This window comes from Mus caroli, unplaced genomic scaffold (genome assembly GCF_978045245.1).
Source record: "Mus caroli unplaced genomic scaffold, Mus_caroli_1 scaffold_11, whole genome shotgun sequence".
Classification (NCBI taxonomy): domain Eukaryota; kingdom Metazoa; phylum Chordata; class Mammalia; order Rodentia; family Muridae; genus Mus; species Mus caroli.
Genome location: NW_028227266.1, coordinates 87,648,317 through 87,673,140, shown reverse-complemented (window position 1 = coordinate 87,673,140; position 24,824 = coordinate 87,648,317). Strand labels below are relative to the sequence as shown.

At 41.9% G+C, this 24,824-nt stretch overlaps 1 protein-coding gene and 1 pseudogene across 2 annotated transcripts in view; one reads left to right on the top strand and one right to left on the bottom strand.

The window, feature by feature from the left end:
• Nucleotides 1–13,963, top strand: part of LOC147002096 (uncharacterized) — a 73,381-nt gene extending 59,418 nt beyond the window's left edge. The window contains exons 17-27 of the mRNA XM_085827848.1: nucleotides 66–127; nucleotides 834–855; nucleotides 3,449–3,562; nucleotides 7,562–7,629; nucleotides 8,086–8,110; nucleotides 9,527–9,567; nucleotides 9,987–10,011; nucleotides 10,227–10,298; nucleotides 11,175–11,231; nucleotides 12,690–12,817; nucleotides 13,710–13,963. Of these exons, the coding sequence (XP_085683974.1) occupies nucleotides 66–127; nucleotides 834–855; nucleotides 3,449–3,562; nucleotides 7,562–7,629; nucleotides 8,086–8,110; nucleotides 9,527–9,567; nucleotides 9,987–10,011; nucleotides 10,227–10,298; nucleotides 11,175–11,231; nucleotides 12,690–12,793 (590 nt within the window). The 3' untranslated portion in view covers nucleotides 12,794–12,817; nucleotides 13,710–13,963. The remainder of the gene's footprint in view (nucleotides 1–65; nucleotides 128–833; nucleotides 856–3,448; nucleotides 3,563–7,561; nucleotides 7,630–8,085; nucleotides 8,111–9,526; nucleotides 9,568–9,986; nucleotides 10,012–10,226; nucleotides 10,299–11,174; nucleotides 11,232–12,689; nucleotides 12,818–13,709) is intronic.
• Nucleotides 117–21,419, bottom strand: LOC147002095 (5-formyltetrahydrofolate cyclo-ligase-like; annotated as a pseudogene). Its single transcript, XR_015044459.1, has 4 exons — nucleotides 21,303–21,419; nucleotides 16,292–16,549; nucleotides 3,194–3,340; nucleotides 117–2,392 (listed from the first exon to the last, which is right to left on the bottom strand). The product of XR_015044459.1 is annotated as a 5-formyltetrahydrofolate cyclo-ligase-like (transcript).
• Nucleotides 21,420–24,824: the final 3,405 nt, after the last annotated feature.

Genomic DNA, 24,824 nt, shown 5'->3' with positions numbered 1-24,824 from the left:
TGCCTAAGTAGTAGTAGTAAGCAGTACCATGAGCTGACTGTCAATGTCTGTCCCCCTCGTCTTAGCAGAGAATGTCACTGCAGCTTCACCAGTTAGCGAAGCCCATATATCAGAGTTCGTGACAAAGGTAAGAAGGCCTTTCTTTTCTTTAAGATAGAAAAGTTACTTTAGTGATCTTTAGCTTAGGGAAGAAGAAGAAATAGAGTTGGATGAGCTTGTTCCTGCCTGAATAGAGCATAAAACTTCCAGTGTCGGGCAACATAGTTTGTGGACAGAAACCTTTTTATCTGAATAAAAAGTTCCTCATTAGACAAATGGTATATAATATTTATTCAAAAGTTATCAAGCATACCATCTATAAGAATGTGTGTTTTTCCTTAAGGGTCCGCTCCTGCTTGTTTCTTGAGTCTGTCATCTAGAATGAGTTTGAGTCATTCCCTAAAACTATGTAGTGGGAAGCTTCATGCAATGGATATTTGAATGCTGAGGGTGTAATACATTTAAAACATGATCATTCATTGCAACTAATTGGAGCCCCCATAGAGGAATTAATCTCACAAAAGGGATTATTAAGTTGGTCTGCCAACCAAAGGTGGTCTGATCTTACCTTGAGTCAATGTAAGTGTGCAACATAATAGTTTCTGCCACTAAGTGCATAGCCTGGGTTTTCTGTGACATCATCACATAAAGTATCATGCAAGCCCTTTTTACGTCTTTTTCCTATTGTACTTTACTCTGTGCTGTGTCACAAGTGTAAACCAAAAAACTATGCAGACAAAACTTAGCATGTTTTCTCATGAGCCTCAAAGTGTTTTCTTTCCTTTTAATTACAGGTGGAACCCAAACGATTTAAATGTATGTATTATGGAATTTCTTTCTCAGGACACATTTTAGATAAGAATTGTAGAAATACTAGCTGTCTTTTGTCTGGTGCACTACAGTGATATAAGATTTCTATTGGGAATGAAAATTGGGAGTTAAAAGGGGGGAAAGTGATACCTGAAGTACCCAGTCACGGCCCTGTGTCTACAGTAACTGCTTTCAACTCTAATGCCTTTAGTTTAGGAGGGGCGTGGGTTTTGTGCACCAGGCAGTGACTGCATAGGTTTTTTCCCAAGACAGTTATCCCCGTTACACAACCCACCTCCCAGTGACAAATGTGCCAATTCAAAAAGGAAGATACACATTTTACCTACAAAAATGTGTTTTAACCTTGCCATACCGATGGGCAGCAGATTTCTTTCTTTGTGCAGTTCTCAGGAAAATCATAACCCAAAGTGGAGAGGTAATTCATCAGCCTCTGTAGCCATAGAGCTTAAGGAATACTTCATTAAGGGTTCAGCAATCCCTGTGCGAGTGTTCCAGCTTCCTAGCATCTGTCTCCAGTAACCCCACCTAGTGAGATCCCATGCACTGACAAGCACCAACAGTCAACAGAAGCCTGAGCAGTGCTCTTTATCTCCCTGAAGACGTTCACAAGTATAGAAGATGAGAAAGTCCACATGCTTGATCAGATCAGAGGGTTTGAGTGTAGGAAGACACTACATTAAAATAAATAGAATGAGTGTGTTTGATAACTAGACTTACAATAGAAATGTCTCATTACAGTTAGAACTGATGAAAAGGCTTAACAGACTAGACAACATTAACAGGATCTCAAAGAGCAATGTCATGGACAATTTATGGGCAATGTCTACTAAGAACTCCAGTCAGCCCTTGGTTATTGGGCAGTGCTGGATCAGTCTTTTGTTATATATACTTCTTTAAATGTAAGCTCAATTTTGAGTTCCAATATTACTTCTATCACTGGTGGTCAGTCTTCATGCTGCCTGTTGAGTCTGAGCACTCAGTGCAACATTATAGGCAACTCTGAGTTATATAGGCAACTCTGAGTTATATAGGCAGTGTTTGGCTGGGATGCTGGATGTCTTAAAGTACCTTCACAGTCAGGCCCTTGACTTGAAAAGAATTTGTCATAGAGAGCTAAAGTGGGCAGGATGTATAGTCCAGTTGGTTTAGTGTATTCCTAGTATGTGAACGGTCCTAGTTTTGATCCCACGGACTATAATATGTGCCCATGGGGGCACACTGTGTGAACCCAGATCTCCTGAACTAGAGTAAAGAGAATCATAAATTTCAAACTCATCCTTTTATACATTGGTATTCTAAGCCTAATCTTGTATCAAAGGCATTCTGGAAATTAAAAAAGTACATATAAAGAGTGGGCTTGAGGCAAATGCTCCCTGGAAAAGGAGGTTTTAGGAACTGGAATTTGAAGAGTCAGAATAGAGAAGGTATGGTATAAACTTAATGTACCACTTAATGTCCCACACTGTCCTTCCAGCTTCACTTTATCTGGGTTGTCCATGTAGTGGCTGAGGATGTTTGTCATCTAGAAAGCAACATGCATACATATCATCCAAATGCCAGATCACCTTTCATGCCTTGTCATGTTGCAGACATCAAGGTTTAGTCAATAGAAGAGAAATTTTGTTTTTGCCAAAACATCTCATGTGACAACTTGATTTAAAATAATTTGGAGTCTAAGTATTTCTGAGAAATATACAAGAATCTATAATTCCTGTTGATCCAAATCATTCACTGCCAGGCATGTCAGAGGCAGAAGAAGTAGAAGGAATGCCACATAGTTGTACTAAGCCAGGGTTCTCCACTCCTTTTGGATAAAACTCCAATTTTGAGTCAGTGATTGAAATATAGAGACCATCTCTCTCTCTCTCTCAAGCTGCTTCTGTCAGAATTTGATCCCAATGAAAAGAATATAGTATAGTAGCTAAAGATGAAAAATAAGATGTTGTACAATATTCTATATTTCCCAGCTCTCTTAATGCAATACCATATGTTCTCCATGACTTGTAAATGCCATGATTAAGTAAAAAATGAAAACTCAACAACAGTCATGTTCCCCGACCTGGATCCAGTGGAATACTCACTCTGAATTCAGTCACCAGAGTCTAGCTTAATTCCTCTGGTATTTAACAAACCTCATTTCTGACAAACATCTGATATTTAACAAACAAAGAGCATTTCTGCTATACATGAGCATTTCCTTATGGTTTACCATGTAGAGTTATCTTTGAAACCTGAAATCCTCATGGGAAATCCTTCTGAAACTTACATTGTTTGAAAGAAAGCATGGAGAAAAGAACAATTATACGAGCAACGTTGCACATACTTGTGTTTCTCAGATGGATATGGCTCCCATCTTGTTCCATGCCCATAACACACTCAAGTCCTGCTGCTCTTGCTGTATTGTCATAGCCACACAAGTGTAGATATTGCAGTGACCTTCCTGAAGCACCATCCTGACGCTGATGATTAACTGGAAACAGGGAATGAGGTCATTTTTACAAACACACAAGCATAATTTATTTTCTGTTTTGCTGCCATAAAGCTAATCTAACTCTCCCTGTTGTGAATGTGTTCCCAGTTTCTTCATTCTTTAGAAAATTTTATAGGAAGGACTCAAGTCCCTCCCAGGCTCCGGAGAAACCTTCAGCCCTTAAAGGTACATCCAAAGAAACCCAACCAACTATTAAAACAGGTACTGTAAATACTGAGGATTTGCTTCAGTAATCTGTAGTAGTTGAATATCTGTGTACCTTATGTAAAACTGAACAGATTTAGCATATTTTAATACGTGAAAATGCTAATGTATCTATCTCATCAGTAGAAATGCAACCCTAAAATGTACAAATGTACCTAAAGCTCACTTCAGCTCTCATTGAATAACATGAACTAGAGGAAAGCCAAGGCACATGTTGGATAAGCCAGTGTGCTTCACCTGATGTAGGCAGGACAAGGTGAGCCACTCTCGGTTCTGCTTGCCCCCACGTGTGAGTGATCCATGTGGATTAGCTCTGAAGAGTAAAGGTGAATTATATAAAAATCCTTCTTGGTCAGATTGAGTGGGAGAGGGTCCCAGCAGTGGTCATGTTACACTCTGTGTTTGGGAGAATGAGAGAGTGGAAAAGAAATCGTAAGGACAAGGAAAACGGAAAGTTTCTCTGATTTTCCTCTTTCAGAGGCATAAGGATAAGCAGTAGCTGTCTATGGAGATGATACCTAAATTATTTTCCATCCCCTTTAAAAAATACTTTGAGAAAAACAACCTAGAGATGAAAGGTTTATTTTGCGCCTTAGCTTGAGAATGTGGAGCATCTATAAAGAGAGAGGAGCCCAAAGTGGTGTCACGTTATAGCCACAGGTCAATGTTTAGACCTGTTTCAAGGGCACCCAGAGAATGGCATGGCTAAAGTGGCAGAAAGACTTTTGAGCTTGGCCAGGGAAATAAAGGTCAACTGTGTGATTTTTAGTTCATTTGTAGTCTCTTCTCCTCACCCTGCAGTAACTGGCATGTAACATGACTAAGACAATGGAGATTAGAGAGCTGGCCCTGTCTTACAACCACTGATCTAGTGGGTGGGGAAGAACCTTGACTTGGCCCAGCATTGGGCATTTTTTTTCATGCATTCTGAGATCAATGTATAAGATGCAGAGGGTGGACTTGATAGTTCCCATGAACTAGTTATATCCATGTACTAGGGCTTAGGAACATGATTTCAGCCCTCCTAGGATCTATCTGGACACTGCCTGTCTATCTTCTATGCTTTAGTGTACTTGTATATTTCACTCTTAGAATAAGAAGTCTGTTTCCTCCAAACATCTTCAATAGGTTTAAGGAGATATATCTGGTTCTCCTGCATTCTCATTGTGTACTGCTAGCTTTGGTCATCTGTGTAATTTGAATAGATTCTGTCTTCACTGTAATCTCGGGGGCTCCTGCTTCTAAGCAGTGTGCTCCATAAAGACCCAGGCCTCTCCTTCAGCCCACCCTCTTCACTCTCCTAATACCTTATAACCTCTTTCTCTTGTCATTCTCTAACATCTTCCTCCTGATCAGTACCACCTTAACTCTGACCTCTGCGCCTGGCAATACATGGGATCTTTGACTTCCTTAGCATCTGGAGAGAGACAGAGAGACAGGGACAGAGACAGAGATAGAGAAATGAGAGGGGGGAGTGAGAGAGAGAGAGGAAGAGAAGAGAAGAGAAGAGAAGAGAAGAGAAGAGAAGAGAAGAGAAGAGAAGAGAAGAGAAGAGAAGAGAAGAGAAGAGAGAATGGCCTGGTGTAGTGGCACACACTGCACTTGGGAGGCAGATGCAGGTGTATCTCTGAGTCCAAGGCCAGCCTGGTTTACAGACCAAGTTCCAGGACAGCTACACAGAAAAATCCTGCCTTGAAAGGACATTAAGAAAAGAAAAACAAAAACTAATCCAAAGAACTCAAAAGTATACTAGATGTCCTAGAAATACTATAGCATCCAGAAACATGTTTATTATAAAAAAATAAAATGGATAATGATTCATTTTTTAATTCCATAAAATGTATGTAGAATGTTAAAAATCAAAATATTTCTCTATTTACAAACACCCTGGATATGTGGTGTTTGACATTAGAAATATGACACCATCATTCTGTATGCAGATAATGTTCTGAAAGAAGAACATTTGATATGAAAGCAATGGGACCTGAGTCTGAATCAATAAGACACACATAGAAAGACCAGACATATATGTCTGTGCTTATAAACATAGCACTGTCTGTGGTAGGGACAAGAGCACATCTCTGCCAGCCTAACTTGAGCTTCAGTGAGAGACCCTGCTGAAGGGAAGAAATCAGAGAAGTGAACAACACAGCAGACTAGTGGATACTCTCTTGTGGTCTCCAGGAAAATGGGCACAGGCAGGTACTCACTCAAAGGCATGGATATGCCACAAGCTGAGGATACTTACATGCCCACGTACACATGGACTCACAGACACTGGACTTTAAACATATTTTAGCTTTAGTTTTCTGTGGTGTATAAACCCTTTGCCTACCTATGTTTATGTGTATGTACCTTGTGAGTGCCTTGTGCAGACAGAGGTCAGAGGACAGGTCAGATCCTCTAGAACTAAAGTTGCAGATGAACATGCAGCCACCATCAGGATTCTGGGAATCAAAACCAGCTAACCTGCAAAAGCAACAGTTGTTCGTAACCTCTGAGCCATCTCTCCAGCTCCTAGCACTTGGTTGCTTATATGGCAACACATGGCTTCTGAGATACTCTATTCCCTGTATAGAGTAACTCAAAAGTATACTCTTTTCTATGAACATTTGTGTGTACATTTAAACTTATAATTTTTGATTTAGCCTTTCCACACATCTTTTGTAAACAAGACATTGCTATAAAATGAATGGTTTTTGTCTACTTTGAAATTATTGTTTGAAATCTTACGTTTTTAGTGACTTTCTGAATGAATTTAGAATAATTATGCTATTTCACGAAGTGTGTCCAGGGTTTTCGAATAAGTTTTAACTGTATAGAAACAAGGGTATCCTAGACTTCGTTCTGGAACTCTGTTGCTCTGTTGGGGGGTAGCTTCAATACACCAGAGAATATAGAATTCTAAGCACTACCTTCCTATTTGAACAGAGCTTCAATATCAATGGGAAAGACATAAAGCTTCATGTCTTGGTTGTACTTAGAAGAGTCTCTCTCTCTCTCTCTCTCTCTCTCTCTCTCTCTCTCTCTCTCTCTCTCTGTGTGTGTATGTGTGTGCATGTGTGTGTGTGTGTGTATGTGTATGTACATTGTCCTCCATGAGTGTGGGTTTTAAGATTGTCAGAAGAATGTGGGAAGCATGTAGATCATCTACAATATTCATTTCATTGTGATTTCATTCTCCTCTGAGGAAACCACCAGAAAAACATTGTCAGTCCATACTTTCAGCAGCAGATTACTTGGGAAAATTCTTTTCTTGTACAAGGACAGAAATTATGTAGCTCTATTGGTCCACTCTAAAAATAATGTCTGTTCCAGAGAAAAGCTATGCAATAACCCCACCTCGGTCCTGCTCCAACACAATTTCTGAGGCAGTCCTTTCCATGATTATATGACTGTCCTTTGTAGTCCATGCACTGAGCTGAGGAGTGGAGCATGACACCACTGAAGGTTAAATGCCATGTAGTTCATTGTACTTGAGTACTCACCTTCTGGTTTGCTGTGAGCCTCAATGGTTGCCAGTATTCTGGGGTACCCAGATGTACTGCAGAGGGGAGACATTTTCATAGTCTTTACTTTCTATGTTCACCGCTGCTACTCTATAAGCCATATTCCATTGGGTACCCTGGATTATCTGATCCTTGAGAGATTATCCTTGAGAGTTCGTACTAGATGCAACCTAGCATAAGTTTAAACTCATATTTCTTGGTCTTAGAAGACCAACGCTCTGGTCTAAAAGTGATTGATATGAGTAAGAGACTTGAAACATTGGAAGACTTTCTTGCTGTCATCTTTTGCTCTCATCATAGTGTAAGTGTTCCATTTTCCTTCTCTTCCTTGCTCTTCACTGACTCAGTGCATTCACTGAGGATGCTCCAGTAGCCACTCAATCTAGCCTTTACAGCGCAGACATCCTGTTGTATAAGTTAAGCAGTGTTCTCTAAGGAAGCCATGGCCCACAGCCACCAGCGGCTAACAGTTACTCTGTCTTCCTAGAAAGTCAGAGTGCACCTGACATTAAAGAGATATTTTGTAGAAAAGAAGAGTTCGAATACCATGATGAGGTAAGGTGACTTTTCTTTGACTAAAATAGAAATGTTGCTGTCTGAATTTCCTATTTCATTTGAGTTTGGCTCTCAAAATATGGTAGCATTGTTATGCATACTATGCTCTGTTTTCTGGAATGATAGATTAGTCCCTTACCAATAAAAGCCTTATGGGGAAAGAGCTTTTGTGAATGGCACAGTCAGGTCCAGGATGGATGCTAGCACCCATCCCTCTTGGAAATGATGTACTTCCTTGAATTGACTACTTTGCAGTTGATGACTGAATGGGACTTAAAGATGCATCATTCACGAAAAGATGTGGGTTTGTCACAGATATATCTTATCTCTTTTGCCATCTACCAATGTTGGCAGAACCATGCCTTTTCAGTACCAAGGAAGAGAAATAAAGACATGTGCCTACAAGTCACATGGAGTGGTCCTCATAATGTCTTTTTTTTTTTCCTGTAATTTCAGGGGTCCTGGGAAGAATACCAAAGCTGTAAGTATTATTTAACTCCTTGCTGAGAAAGAAAATGTAACTGCTAAGATAGGTCTGGCATCTCTTACTGGCTTCTCTTTGATGGGCCAACCAACTTGTTATTTCTGGAAGCAAGTCAACATGTTGTTTTTTGGGTTTTTGTTTTGTTTTGTTTTTTTAAGGTTCTTCTAGATATACTTTTATAGTCAAGTTTCTGCATAGGTTTCCGTGAGACTGTGTACACAGAGAATGCTGGGGGTTGTGTGCTTCAGTGGTCTGTGATTTTGAATGTATGAGATTCTGTGTGGTGTTATGGTTTATAGGAGACATAGTTCACACTTTAATTGAAATTTATAGTCTATTATCTCATTGGTCTCCTTGGCATTTGTGCCTGGATATTGTTATCATCCTTGCTTCAGAAAACAACCTAAGAATTCCTGGCTCTCAAAACTGTATACAGAGAGAAAGTGAAAATATGAGTCCGTTCATGCTCTGGAATGCCCTTGCTTCCTTCATTTAAGAAGACCTGAAGACAATAGCATCATGGCTGAGAGTGCAGCATGTAGTTCAGAGGTGCTGCCGATCCATAAAGAGTTGTGTCTGTTGTCCAGTTAACTGCATATGTAAACTAAGATGTTGCCACAGATGCTTGAAAGCATTCATGTGAAAAGTCCGAAGGCTCCCTGCTGTGTCTGGTCTTTTTACACAGTCCTTTGAAGTTAAAAGCAATCATGAAGGACCCTAAGGTGGCTATATCAGTAGGTTTTGGACTTGTTTTAGAAGCTGACTTGAAACATAAAAATAAAATTACTGAAGTACTATAGTACACTTGATAATAGCACTGTGAGAAATAAGATTTTCCAAACTTGCTTGCCAATCACCAAGGAAAGATTTAGTTGAAAAGTCCTGGGCAATTCTGAAAACCACCTGCTAGTGGCACAGATCTAGTGTAAACAATTACACACACTGAGCTTTAAAATTTTTTTAAAATTAAATCATGTCCTATTTCTTTTTTCTCTTTCTGACCATCCTCATACCGCCTACCTTGTTCTCTCTCAAATTCATATCTTCTGAGCACCATTCGTGTGTGCATATGTGTGTGTGTGTGTCTGTGTGTAATGTATGTATGTATGGGTCTCCTGTTTGGTTTTAAAACACCAACTAATCAGCTCTGAAAACTTACATGCAAATAACGCAAAGTGTGGATCAGCTGGATTTCTTTTGTATTGTTTAAAGGGGTTTTAGTTAAGGAACAAGGATCCTAGGTATCTTTTTGTTCTGGTTTTCCCCCTCTTTTGAACATCCTTCTACAGTGGAGAATGGACTCAAAGCAGCCCAAGCTATCTCCATATACTCATGTGCAAATTGAGAATGTTCCTTGAGGCTTTTATAATCACTAGTTATTAACAACCTGACAGATACTCTGTTTTATCCTAGATTTCCCACATGGTATCCGTGTTCCAGAATCAAGACAAACTGTAAGAATGCCTTTGTTCGTCTTCTATAGAAATGCAGGTCTAACTGTATTCCAATTGTGTTGCTTTTTGAAAGTTGGTTTTCTCTGTGGAATTCAGAGAATTGTTTGTTTATTTGTCTGTTTTACCAGTGGATCTCCAGCTCTCTGGTGTGATTGCCATCACCATATTCATTAAAATTGAACCACAGAGGCAGTTCCCTCAAAAATGACTTTTGATGATCTATTAAGGATTGTGTGCCTGCAATATAAATGGGCTGGAAAGTTCCCTGTTGGAAAGACTCTTTCCATCTTTACCTGTGTCATTTGCAGCACCATACGATATATGTCTATTGTTCTCTAAATCATCCAGAGAAAGCCAGGCCATTGTGACATATATAATATGAGCCAATCCTGATAATACTTTCTTTTTTATGATTGCAGATGGCTTCCACCCTGATAGGGAGTTGTAAGTATCTGAAATCCCTCCCTTGTTCAGGAAATATCTTAGGGTTTCATTTCTGAGAGACCTCACTCCAGGCCCCTTTTGGGAAGAAGGGCTGAAAGTTAAATGAGAGCTACTGGTTCTGGCATAGACACTCCATGGAAAATCCCAAGCAGAACTGGGCTTAATTTCAAGCCAGTGTGACTTCATGTGGCACACTCTGTTCTGATTTTCTTCAGGTATAGCCGAGGTGGGAGACACGGATATGGAAAAGGAACAAAACGCTCTGGATACTACAGAGAATTTTCCTGGTAAGTAACAGAATGCCCTGTGGAGATCAACAGGAAAGGGGCTCATGAAGCAGTCGGGTTGTACATTCTGCTTGCCAGGCTGAGGCAGTGGGAAAGGCATCAGTGAGATGTAGGTTTGTTTGATTCTCCTTCCAGCTGTAATGGTAATGTATAGAAGCAAGGCACAGCAAACCCCACTGGCAATTAAAGATGAGGCAGGGGAGTTGGGGGAATAGCTTTTTAAGCAAGAGCAGTGACTGCTCTACCAGAGGACTGAGATTCTAATCTCAGCACCCCACATTGCTTCTTACATCCATCCATAAAGCCAGTTCCAGTGTATCTGATGCCCTCCTCTGGTCTTGATTTGCACTGCATGCATATGGTACACAGGCACTCATATGCAGGCAATACAGCTGAAATAAATTTAAAAATTAAAGCATTCTCCCTGCCTCTGATGATGCCAAAGCTCCAATCCTTTGACTGTAATTAGGAGACCTCCTTGTGCACTGCTTGTTTGACATCTGGCGTTCACTTCTGATTGTTGATTTAGGATAGAACTATCAGCCGAGTACAACTCTCTATAGTCACTGATATGAACCTGAATACAAAGGTCATGAAGTGTGGGCCCAATAATGCCGAAGAAGGAAATCCTCTTCCAGCTGGTCCTGCAGGATTTATCACAGCACCTCTATGGTCCTCTCTTGCCTGTTAAGTCTCTCTATAAAGGGCACTCTATGGGTGGATGGCAGAGTGAGTGGTCTGGCCTCACTGCAGCACCCTCTGTAACATGAGGAGTCGAGGAGCCAGTGGAAAGTTGAAGCTAATCTGGTGTGAACCAATGTGGCTATATCCTCTGCAGGCAGAAGTGAGTGAGCCACTCTGTTTATTTTCTTGCAGAAGCGATGGAGGTACAGGAGTGGGAGTTCAGAAAAATGTCGAACAGTGTTGCTCCTGGTAGGTAACTGCATTCTCAGTCTATACTGACATATGGGGAAGGTATCAGAAGGGGAAAAGCATAGAGGGAAGGATATATGTGAGCTCATTTCCAGCTTGTGCTTTTCACACTAAACTGACCTGTAGGGTGAATGGATCACAGAACATGTTGACACCTGCATTGGAAACTCTGGCCTCGTACTTGACAGTGAATCTAGAACTCTGGTCCATCTATGACCTCCTCTTCAGATATCCCTAGTTCAGAGTGGGCACATACGTTTCCAGGATTTAAAAGGCATGGCCACTTGTATTATATTTCCAGTGTCCTTTCTGGTTTTATCCTCCTACCTGTGTCCTAACCTCATTTTCCTGCCTTGTCTCATCAGATCTACTTGCTTTGTCTTCCTGTGTGTCACAACTTTCCTCTGAGCTCTCTGGGGCTCTTGTGTACTTCATGCTTAGTACATTTCTCACCTGTCTTCTCTTGTCAGAGTATGAATCAATGGAGAGTATATTCCCCAAAGTCTTCTGTGAAACCCCTGCAGTGGGGTCAGGTTTTCCTTTATTGAAAAGTATGTATGTATGTATGTATGGATGTATGTATGTATGGATGGATGGATGTTTGTCTGTCTGACATACTGTCCTGTATTCTACTTTGGATGCATTGATTCTGCCTTGTGTAATCTCAAGGACTCCTCCTCTTTCTGATCCCTGTGTCCACAGAGATGCAGGAGCCCACCTCATAGGCCACATTGTCTGAACACCCTAATTCTGTCTCTTATCCACAGTCTTGCCCACCCTCTTCCCTATTTCCTGAGTAAAATGGTGACTCTGTACTTGGTGCTTAGTAACCCATAAAACCCTTCTACCTTGTTACTGATTCTGCCAACTGGGTTGCACTGGCCACCAGATGTGACCTAACCATCTAATATGTGGTTCCCTGCATTCCTTCCCATTTTGTGCCTAAGTTGATTCAGTTGTACTCTTCCCTTGAAATTTGGCCTCACTTGAATCCCATAAAAATTTCATAGGACAGCCAAAAAACAAATGGGAAGTGTATACAATGGGACATTGCTTAGGGACATGCCCAGTAAGATATAGTTGAATCTTACCAGATCATCTGGTTCATGCCTTCCCTTGTGGAACTGTGGGGAAGGGTTGTATTTGCCCCACTGGGGAAAGCAGGGGAGCTGAACAGAGTGGGGACAGGGTTGCTGGTCACAGCACAGACAGCAAGAAAAGCTTTGTTTCTGATGTAAGAGGAGACCCAAAGGGAACGTCCAAAAGTTGCCACCAACAAAATAAAAACCAATAGAATTTTTCCCCAGACAATGTTGATATAAGAAAGGTAGGGCATGTGTTTGAAGTCACTCACCTAGTAAGGTCAACTTGATCCTTGCAAGAAATACCCAACAGGGTCCCAGAGCTTTGTGCCACAACTCATTTACTATTTTGAACCTATTTCTACTCTATTTCCAGCGGTCGATGTATTATTTTTAGCGCCACCAACATCTTCGGATGATGAAGAGTCTTATGCACCCATAAAAAGAAAGAAGAGGAAAAAGAGGAGGCGCTATTACTAGTCAAAACCCTCCATTTTTGCTCCAGTAAGTACAGCACACCCAGAGGCTTCAGGAACTTCAAAAGCATTGAAAGGGGTTAGGGAGCGTGCACAGAGAAACAGAAACAGAGGCAGACGTTCTGAGCCTCCAGTTTACCAGGATAAAGAATTGCTGTATCAAAACCTTGTAGAAGTGTCAGGAGATATTAAGAAAAGAACGATGGATGCAGGGGGGCGGATGGTGAGGGGGTTGTGGTTTGGAAGGACAATGTTAACAAGATAGAACAATACTCTGAGGTACAAATCCCAAGGTGGGAAGGAATCTGGCATCCAAGGAAACCATCAGGACATGGAAAGTCCCCATGGAGGGTTTCTTACTTAGGGTAACTATTGCTGTGATGAAACACCATACAGAACTTGGGAAGGATAGGGTTTATTTGGCTTACATATCCTTAATCACAGACCGTTGAGAGAAGCCAAGCAGGAACTCAAACAGCGAAGGAACCTGGGGGCAACACTGATGCAGAGGCCATAGAGGTCTTCTGCTTATTGCTCCTGAATGGCTTATACAGCCCACTTTCTTATAGAATACAGGATCATGAGTCTATGGATGGCCCCACACACAATAGGCTGAGCCCTCTCACATCAATCACTAAGAAAATGACCTGTAAGCTTGCCTCCAGCCTGGTCTTGTAGAGGCAATTTCTCCACTGAGGCACACTCCTCTCAAATGACTTTACTTTGTGTCAAGTTGATGTTAAAATAGCCAAGACTAAGGTCATGAAGTACAATGAGGTTGGTGGTACTAATCATGTCAAAGAATATATAAATGGCATCAAGAGTCAGAGTCGGGAAGTAAGGCTGAAAGGTGAGAGTGGAGAAACCTCACCATGCAAGACTCAATAACACTCAGTACAGTGTACCCTTCTGCATTCTAGGCAGGCTGGTTCAGACCATTCGCCACTGAGGGGGGACCACCTGCTGTGCTGCTTCTCATCCCTCTCCTTTGATGTGACACTGCCTGCCACCTGCCTGAGGCCTAACCAGTTCTCTGAGATTTTCCTGAGTTATCAGCAAACTGTGAATTTGGCGAGTTTCTGCTAAAAGGCTGTTCTGCAACATCACAGGAAACTTGGTGTGACTGGGGAAGGCTTCCCTCTTTATAAAGTCCAGACTATTATTAAACATTTGAGCCCTGATCAGAATCTTGTCTTGGTTCCATCTCTCTCTCACACATCCACCTAGTTTCCCTTTCTTTCAGCTCCAGGTTGTCTCCCAGGCTCGAACCCAGACATGAGAGCCACAGGCTGGCCTCAACAATTTGGCATCCACGCAGGGCCTGGGTAAGGCAGTGGACACTGGAAGAAATACTGCTGTTTTGGAGCTCCATGGAAGAAGAAAAGAATTAAAGAAAATTCGTATCGGAGAAGCAACAGGCCAAAGGTTGCTAAGGTGTGGTATGGGCTAAGCTGAAACAGCACTAAACTAAAGTAGCCAAATTACAGTTATGAAGTAGTAGAAAAAAAATAATTTTATGGGTCACCACGACATGAGGAACTGTATTAGAGGGTCACACAGCATTAGGAAGATTGAGAACCACTGAACTAAGTGCTTAATAACTATTTACCAGCCAGATGGCTGTGTAGGTCTATAAGCCTTGGAGGCTGAGACATATGGATTGTGAGATCAAGACCAGCCTGGGCTTTGTACTGAGATCCCCTCTCAACCAAAGGGGAAAAAAAACAAAAAACAAAAAACACTTTCAAATTTGTGACACAATTAAATTTTCTTTGGCCTGCTCTCATGCATATCACGACTCTGTGGTAGTTCTCTATAATAAAGTTTTCATTAAAATATATATATAAGGACTTTGTGAGAGATGTTGATAAACCCATGCCTACTCTCTGCTATAATTCTACAGGAAACACACAGTCTTAGTAAAGAAACAGTGGTTGAGGAGGGCTGAAGAGGTGGCTACAGGTATTTTCCACAGTCACAGAAAACAGTCAGGAACAGTTGTATACAACCCAGGCTTGAGCCAATAAACTAATTTTGTGTCTATGCATAGTGATTAACTCAGGGACGACCACTTCAGGCAATAAGAGCTAGGACCAGAATTTTATTGGGATTATTAGAAAACCAGACTTGCTCTTTTCTGCTGGGAATTCTAGCTCGAAGGGTGTTATAAGTCCAAGCTGCCATGAGCCACAGTGAACACAAAACCAACATAGATACAAAAAGAGTCTCAACAAAGACAGATTAACGTCTAAGGACACTAATCCAGAGACACTGAAGCTGCCTTGCCTGTGTAGTCTTCAGTTTCTGGACCAATGTTAACCCCTTGTGCTTATGCCAAGTTGATAGTGGTTGAACCAGATTACACACTCGCAATGGAAAAACTCCCGGCTAGTCAAATTGTCTAAGCAGCCCTCACTTTAAGGATAAATTCAGTAAAGAGACAGCCCCTCTATTTTCACTTACCAGCTGGTTTAGTATCCTGTAAACCTAAGACAAGAATACCTTACAGGAAAGTTTTGCTTGAGAATCTGTAACTGCAACTCTGGCTACAAGTTCACTCTTTTCTAAGGTGAGATAACAAAGGCAAACCAGGAAGATGAGTAGACAGCAAAGGTGAGATGATGAGATGATCTGCAGAGACGCAGAGATGCAGAGATGATCTGCGCTCCAACTGGCTCGCCTCCATCACTGTGAAGCTTGATTTAGGCTTTAGCATTGAACTTGCCACTTTCTAAACTGCTGATGCAAGGAAAACTGAACACTGAGTGTGATGTGAAGAGATAACAGAAAGTGTGCCTGCTCAGCAGACTTTTCTGCAAACAACAGTGCAGGGTGGGGGCTTGGCTCAGGGAGTGTTCGCTGCCTCATACCACAGCTGAAAGACTCTAAAGCCTCATACTCTACTCCACAGCAACTTGGGTTATATCACAGGAGCAAAAGCCACTGCTGCCACAAACATGGTATGGATGGAGAGAAGAGGATGATGATGAAGAAACCCATGCTGGGGGTGCACATTTGCAAGACCAACCCCTGATCTGGTTGAATGTCTTTTTTAATTTGACGCTTATATTTAATGTAGAGTACAAGTTGAGATACTTTTATTAACATAAAATTTCTGTCTTTCCAGCTTCAGGGTGAGTCCTTCCAGGCACTGGGCTTTAGCTTCCTAGGCATACAATAGATCTGACCAAGAAATAGATAAAGATATCTGGTAGAAGCCAGAGAGGTGGTGTATGCCCATGAGCGCAGCACTGGGGAGGTAGGACTTTGAGAGTTTGAAGCCAGCCTCACCTACATAGTGACACCCTGTCTCACAAAATACACAAAAGGGGTGAGGGAGAAAAGATTTTTATGAGAAGAAAAACAAATCCAGTGAAACCATCAAAACATACAAAGATATCAGTTCTCCCAAGCTAGCCAAGTATGACCATGCTAGCTTCCGAGATCAGAGGAAAGAGGATGCACCAAGGTAAGTGTTTGGATGTGAGAAAAGATGCCATACCAGTGGATAAGGCCTCCCGAACATCTCCCTCACCAGGCTGATGAATATTCCAAGATATCTTGGGAAATAAAGCGATTTCTTCAGGTGACGTTAATCTCACCATGTCCATGTGATTGCTCTGGAATTGGTACCGAGGGATGAAGCAGATTTTGCCTTGTTTGAAAATGTCCTTGATGATTTCTTCATCTCAACTTCATCTTGCATGCTCAGAAAGATGGAAATTCTTTTGGAATTTTGATACTGACTGTGGGCAATCACCTAAGTGGGAAATGATGGCAATTTTAATTCTTCATAAACTAGTAACTTCTCTTACCAATTCCTCCCTTTTGTCTCGGCCTTCTTCAAGGATTGGTGTCGTGAGCTGACACTGCATCCTGATACCTGGCTTTTATTTCAAGACTCAAGAATTGCATACTTGACTCCTTCCTCTCTCCACTATGCCTATGCTTGACCCTATAGAAATTCCTTAAGAAGTCATGGAATGAAAAGCTGTCTATCTTCAGATCCCAGATAAGAACCCAGTTTCCGGTTCCTGACAGTACACCTCAGGGACTTACTCGAGGATTTGGGGGGTATTTTTTTCTATGAAGTTGGGATCTCACAAAATTTCCAGTCCTTGGATCATTGGACACTTCTCCCATTGATTTTCCTCATTTAAGTCCCACTGAGACCTAACCTTACTGGGCTCTGCAGAACCTTTGCTACATCTGTAGGGATGCACATCAACACTTCAGTCTATATGGTGAGTCCCGGGTCAGTCAGTGCCTATGTATCCTAAAGGGCGGTTCTGAATCCGTCCACAAGCTCCCACAGAGAACACGCTGGTAACGGTTTCTTAGCTCAACCAGTGCCATTCCATTCAATTAGGTGCTCACAGAGTTCATTAAAATGGGGGCAAAAGGCTCCTGCTGCAAGAATCCACATTTAGTGGAATCGCTCATCAGACAGTGGGAGCTAAGCTGTGCTCATGAAGTCCTAAGCACTTACTTACCCAGACTCAGAAGTAGGCCCCTTACTCCCTTTCTGTGTCCACTCCTTTTCTGTTCCCCCCTGTCCTTCATGCTAAGGAAAGAAGGATAAAGCAAGGGCAGCTTACAAAGATGGCTGACAGAGAGATTTAGGGAAAGAAAGCAAAGTTACATCTAAAGCAAGGGGAGAGGGAAGTTAAGCAAAGCATAGCAAAGCGAGGCCAGGGAAGGAAGTCCACCCTGCGAAGCTGTCAGAAGCTGTTGGCAGAAATGAAGCAAATGGAAACCCAGATTTGGAGCAGGCCTGAGGCTTTTGACACCGCTTACCATATAAGAAAGTACTTTTCTTAGTCTCTTTACAGCAGAGTGTAGAAAAACAAGAGATAAATAAGCAATAAGACACACAGGTAAAATCAGTGTGAGACTATGCACATGCATTTGCCTTTCCTCCTCAGCCCATTTACATGCTATCTGTTAGGAAGGGAGGATGAAGATAATAATTCCTATAAGACAGAGGGAAGATGAGCCAGTATTTATAGACACAGCCGCACTAAAACATGGACACAGGAGGTGGGCAGACTCCATTCTTCCCTTAGAATTCCAAACAGTATCTGCAAAAACAGAGGAAAGCTTGTAGCTAACATACTTTTATTCAAAATGCATATTTATTAATACCAAGGGCCAGGGGTTTCATCCACTATCATGTACAAGGTCCTCAGTTAAGGCTCACTACTCCCAAAAGACAGAAATATGCATGGCCGATCAATGATTTTCATCTATTTTGAAAAACCACACAAAATACAAAATAGAAGAATTTTTTTAAACATAAAAAAATAGAATGGAAAAATGATTTAGTGACAAACAGGTAATTCAAAAGATGGGGATGATTTTTAAATTCTAATTAGTCTTCACAGACAAACTGAAAACAATAACTGAATCTATAAAACATTAATAGACTGCTAGGGAAAGGAATCAGTAAGAGACCTAAGGAGTACTCATTAGACATTAAAACTGTGATTGGCCAAATGAAAACAATCTAGGAGGCCCTGTGAGGGAGAAAGATTAAGAAAAAAATAAGAAAAGTAGTTAAGAGACACAAAAGATTAATCTAGAGTTTTTATTATCTAATTAAAAAGAATTTCTGAAAGATACAAAGGAAGACCAGTAATCAAGATGTAACAGTTTGAATGACAATGAACATGATAGGTTCACACAGTTGTTTCTTCAAAGGGAAAGATACATTACCTGTTTTACATCCAGAAGGCTGGGAATGAATTTAGTTAATAGCCTGTTGACATCTGAACTGTCTGTATGGCCAAGCCACACGTGCATGGCTCCTCCAGATTTATGTTTGTCTCAGTTATCCTCCCTAGACCTCTATCTTGAGCATTGCTTCTCAGTCAGTAGAGCCCATCTTTATGGGAGATGTCTTGTGTACTTTACAAATGAGAGCAGAGGTGGTTAATAACCTGGTGACCTTAGCACTATCTATATGACAGAGACTACACCGAGACCTTAACTTGTCACATGGAGTCAATCTATAGAATTCATCTTTGACACATGTCCCTTGTATGGCTTAAGCCATATTATTTATAAACTCTTTGAATTTGAATTAAGTTAATTATAATGAGGAGATTTTCTCCCAAAATGTGCTATGTTTAAATATGCCTAAAATAAGTGTAAGACTCTAGAAGTTTGAACCAACACCAGCTACCAACTCATGTTGAGCCAGACTTCCTTTGCCCACAGCCTATGGCAGACCCAGGACTCTCACTACCTCCACCTTGTGGATAAGATGTAAGTGCTCCATGCTCCACTATGTTCATAGCAGCCTTATTTATAATAGCCAGAAGCTGGAAAGAACCCAGATGCCCCTCAACAGAGGAATGGATACAGAAATTATGGTACATTTACATAATGGAGTACTACTCAGCTATTAAAAAGATGAATTTATGAAATTCCTAGCCAAATGGATGGACCTGGAGGGCATCATCTTGAGTGAGGTAACACAATCACAAAGGAACTCACACAATATGTATTCACTGGTAAGTGGATATTAGCCCCAAACTTAGGATACCCAAGATATAAGATACAATTTGCTAAACGCATGAAACTCAAGAACAATGAAGACCAAAGTGTGGACACTATGCCCCTTCTTAGAATTGGGAACAAAACACCCATGGAAGGAGTTACAGAGACAAAGTTTGGAGCTGCGATGAAAGGATGGACTATCTAGAGACTGCCATATCCAGGGATCCATCCCATAATCAGCTTCCAAACGCTGACACCATTGCATACACTAGCAAGATTTTGCTGAAAGGACCCAGATATAGCTGTCTCTTGTGAGACTATGCCGGGGCCTAGCAAACACAGAAGTGGATGCTCACAGTCAGCTATTGGATGGTTCACAGGGCTCCCAATGGAGAAGCTAGAGAAAGTACCCAAGGAGGTAAAGGGATCTGCAACCCTATAGGGGGAACAACATGATGAACTAATCAGTACCCCGGAGCTCTTGTCTCTAGCTGCATATGTATCAAAAGATGGCCTAGTCGGCCATCACTGGAAAGAGAGGCCCATTGGACTTGCAAACTTTATATGCCCCAATACAGGGGAATGCCAGGGCCAAAAGAAGGGGAATGGGTGGGTAGGGAAGTGGGGGGGGGGGTATGAGGGACTTTTGGGATAGCATTTGAAATGTAATTGAGGAAAATACGTAATAAAAAAACATTAAAAATTAAAAAAAAAAGTTGTAAGTGCTCAGCACCATGCTGGCCCACCTGCCTGCCTGCTTCCCTGCTTCCCACCAAGATGATCACAGAGCAAGCAGCCTTCTGAACCTGTAAGCAAGCCCAAATGAAATGCTTCCTTTTATAACTTGCTATTGTTATGGTGTCTCTTCACAGCAATAGAACAATAACTAAACCACAAGATATAATGCATAAATGAAAACATTGGTCTCTAGATTGGAACCCATAGGTACTGAGCAGAATGACAATAAAGTAAATAAAATTCGACTAATATGGACCAAATTGGAGTTGAATATACAATATATTTAAAAGTTGTGACTAGAGAGATGGCTCAGCAGTTTAAGATCACATGCTGCTCTTGCAGACAACCTGGGTTCAATTTCCAGCACCCACATGGGGACTTACAACCTTCCTGAACTCTGTCTAGTTCCAAAGGATCTGGCACCCACTTCTAACCTAAGACACCAGGCACACACACACACACACAATGGGCTTACATACGTGGAAGCAAAACACGAATACATTTCAACTACAAATAGTGCCAATCGTATAGGTATTTTCTTTAAAATAATTCCGTTGAGGATATACTCTTAAGGAAGGTGAGGAAAACTAAGAAAAGAGACAAAACCAGAAAATAAGTACCAGAAACAACCCCAACTCAGAAGCAGCAACCCAAGGTGTAATGAATGCTGTGCAGAGAACGCAGAAGTCACAGCATCAACAGTTATCTCCCCGTAGATAAAACTCCAGTCGTGTTTTTCCAAAATAAAGGTACAGGCGATTTAAAACTGCTAGAAAAACAGACCCAAATTCCATGTATGTTCTAAGTATGGACAAATAAAATACAGCGCATTTTTGAACAGTTGTATCACTGAGCCATATTCCCAGCCCTACAATGGTTCCATTTGTCTCCTTCCTCTGCTAGATCCTCTGATCCCTTAGGGACGACAATCATGTTTGTCATCTCTATTAACCAACACATTAAAAAAAAAAAAATGGTTTACTAGGTGTTCAACACATGCGAATGGATTTCAATTAAACCGGAGAGTGATTCCACAGTCTCTACAGCTCCTAATGGCTGCAATGCCTTTCTCAGCAATAACAAAATAGCTCTGTGAATGACCAAACCTGCCCGGAAGCTCAGCTCACTCCCTCAGAAGCTCCAGGGCCAGCCAGAGCCGCCCTTGCCGGCGGAGCGCGCGCCCTGACAACGCGCACGCGCCCCGGGGAGGTGCGCCTGCGCAGACTCGCGAGCCCACCCTTCCCGGAGTTTAACTCCGGGCAGTCTTCTCGCACCTTCTGCGTGAGGAGGTGAGACTGGCGCAGCCGTTCCTCCGCGCTCAAGGCCCTCAAGCGCTGCTTCAGCTCGGCCCGCAGGCCCCTCTTGGCACTGTTAACTGCGACCGCCGCCATTCCTGGCAAGCACCGCCCTGGCCACGCCCATCACTCTCGGAGCTTATGGGGCGGGACTCCAAATCCCCTGCCTCAGTTAACTTGCAGAGGTGCTTAGGCCACTTAGGCATCTGAGCAGACTCCTATCCTGTGGTGGCAGATTACAGCGTGCTGTGGCGTCCTGGACCCTTCGTGCTTGATAGCTGGGGATTGTGCACGCAGCCCAGTATGCTTGCCCTCTCTCACAGACCACAGAAGGTCGCCATGCTTCTGCAGAGGATCTAGCAAAGGCTGTCAACTATAGTCGAGGACTCCATATTCATCTAATTGTGGAGTACAGGACTCGAGAAGCTTCAGAAGGGCAAAGCAAGCCAGACATGCGAATACATCATACGGGAAGACTCTTGGTTCCTCCTGGTCAATGGATCAAACATTCTCCTTTACCACCAAGTGCCTTCCTCTCCTTTTCAACCAGTTGGCTCCTTACTGATAGATTTTGGGGCCGCTTTTATAACATATGGCAGGCCCTTTCTGGAGATGGATGTTCCCTCTCTGGAGAGCTCAGGACTCAGTCAGACTGTTCGTTGTTCTAGAAGTATTTAACCGCTGTTGCCACTGTTGGAATCTGCTGTTCAGAGACAGATAATGCCTTTCTCTAACAGGACGTTTGACTGAGAATGGAGCAGAGAATAAAGTAAGTAGATTTGAGAAGCACTGACTCAGATTTATAACACCACCCCATGTCACCGTGCAATACCCGAGGACTGATTTTTTTTTTTTTTTTTTTTTTTTCTTTTCGAGACAGGGTTTTTCTGTATAGCTCTTGGCTGCCCTGGAACTCACTTTGTAGACCAGGCTGGCCTTAACTGAGATATCCGCCTGCCTCTGCCTCCAAGGTGCTGGGATTAAAGGCGTGTGCCACTACGCCCGGCTAAGATTTATTTATTTATTTATAATATGTAAGTACACTGTAGCTGTTTTCTCACCAGCCTTTAATTTTTCAGAGCTGTGGAGATAGTTTAGTCGGTAAAAAGACCAACTACACCAGCACGAGAGAGCTGAGTTCCGATCTCTGGCACCCGTGTTAAGGGATATGTAGTTCAGTTCCATAAGATCTAAGTGCCTGGAGACAAAGCAAGGTGGCAGAGAGAGAACATAGATGAATAGAATCTTATCATGAATAGTAAACAAACGCTGGATTCACTTACATCTGGGATTTCCTCCTTATGCTTACAGACCATGTCAGTGTGCCAATGTAATATCCATTCACCAATAGTTAAACATGAGTGTGGTGTATGAATCACTTTCGACTGAAAATATGTGAGACATGGAGAATCCTGAGCCATCCTCAGACCTAGGGAGTCCAAATGGTTATCTTAACATCGTCCTCAGGTGATCCCTACCCATAATAATGTTTGAGAATCACCACCATAAACCAATGAATTCACCAACTATTAATTAGCAGGAATAAATAGAACTTAGCATGGATATAGTCCTGGGCTTTATCACCAGCACTACCAATAATAATAATAATAATAATAATAATAATAAGTGTACATGTTAAATTGTTGCTGTTAAATTCTGAAGGCAGGGCTTTTCTGGATATTCATGACAATTACATGTGGCTCCCTACATAGACACATCCCTTCATCAATAAATACAGGTAGTCTAGCAGCATAACCCAGGGGTAAAGTATGTACAAGGCTTTTTGATCACCAGGGCTGCAAAAATGATAGCTTTGATAAAAATGTATGTTATATACGTACATTTTCTTCGAAGATATATTTGTACCTATAACTGCGTGAGATCTTAGCATGTAAAGCTCTCTAGGGTCATAAATCTGCACATTCTATCACAGTAATGATATATTTTGTAAAATGCAGTGTAGTGCCCATGCTGAGACACCCCCTGCAGATACCAGCCATAAGACAGGTCTAGTATAAAATGAAGCTTTTGGGAATGGAAAGGACAGGTTGAGAAGGGAAGAGAGAGAGAGAGAGAGAGAGAGAGAGAGAGAGAGAGAGAGAGAGAGAGAGAGAGAGAAGAGGAGAGGAGAGGAGAGGAGAGGAGAGGAGAGGAGAGGAGAAGAGAAGAGAAGAGAAGAGAAGAGAAGAGAAGAGAAGAGAAGAGAAGAGAAGAGAAGAGAAGAGAAGAGAAGAGAAGAGAAGAGAAGAGAAGAGAAGAGAAGAGAAGAGAAGAGAAGAAAGAGAAGAGAAGAGAAGAAGCTGATCAGGAATGCAGGGGGGGAGGGGGGAGACAGAGAGGCCAGAGGCAAGGTCCTCACAGAGAAAGCAGAAAGGATCAGAGGGAGCCCCTAGAGGCCAAACAACCCTTTTATAGCAAGCCAGGCTCTTGACTTGAGACCCTGACTCAAAACAAAAGCAAAGAAACCTTGCATAAAATATCTTGACCTTGGTGGCACACACCTCTCCTCTCAGCACTCAGAAGGCTGAGGCAGGAAGACTGTGCTGATAGGATCCTGCTGAGCTACACCATGAGAAAATGTGTCTTGAAACACACACAGTTTCAAGGTTTGAAGTTGAAATTCCCCCAACCACAATCTCATGTCTGAACACTTGGTCCCCTATCTGGTGGCACTGTTTCAGGGTGTTGTGGAACATTTCTAACAAGTGACTGACTCACTGTGGGCATCAGAGCTCAAAAGTGATTACTGGGTCTGACTCACCTCTGTATGATTCTAATTAACTTCCTACCTGGTCTTCATGCTTATTCCTTCCCACTTCTCCAGTTTAAAGGTGGCAATAAAATAGAAGTCCATGATGTTTATGATATGGTGGCATTGCTATGCACAAAGCCTGGAGGCTCGACCTCCAGCACCACACAAACTGAATGTGGCAATAACATGTCTGTAATCCTAGCCCTCAGGATGTGGAGACAGAAAGATCAGAACTTAAATAAGTTCATTACTGACTTGCACAGTGTCTTCTTCCCTTCAGTGAGGAATCACCTCCAAGGTACTGTTCATAATTGAGATTCCTTGTAAAGATATACCTTGCCTTAGAAAGAGGGGATCTTTCTTCACAGGAGCTACCAGTAATCTCAAGGGAAACATAATGCAAGTGATCTAGACCAAAATAGAGGATTTCTATATATTGCCATCAAATTTGATCTAAAAATTGGAGCAGTGTCTGAACAAAAAATAGTTTTCTCTGTGTGTCTTTTTCTGTCTGTCTCTCATTCTCTCTGTCTCTCTGTCTCTGTCTCTCTCTCTCTCTCTCTCTCACACACACACACAAACACACACAAATCGAGTTTAATAATGGCTGATATCTTTTCATTTATCTTCTTTTGTTCAAACCTCTCCAGTTTCTTCCTCTAGGAACAGAAAGAACAGTGATCCCTTCTTGACTATTAGAAAGTCAGACTGATGACATATAACCTGATTGTTGACTATGACTTGACTTT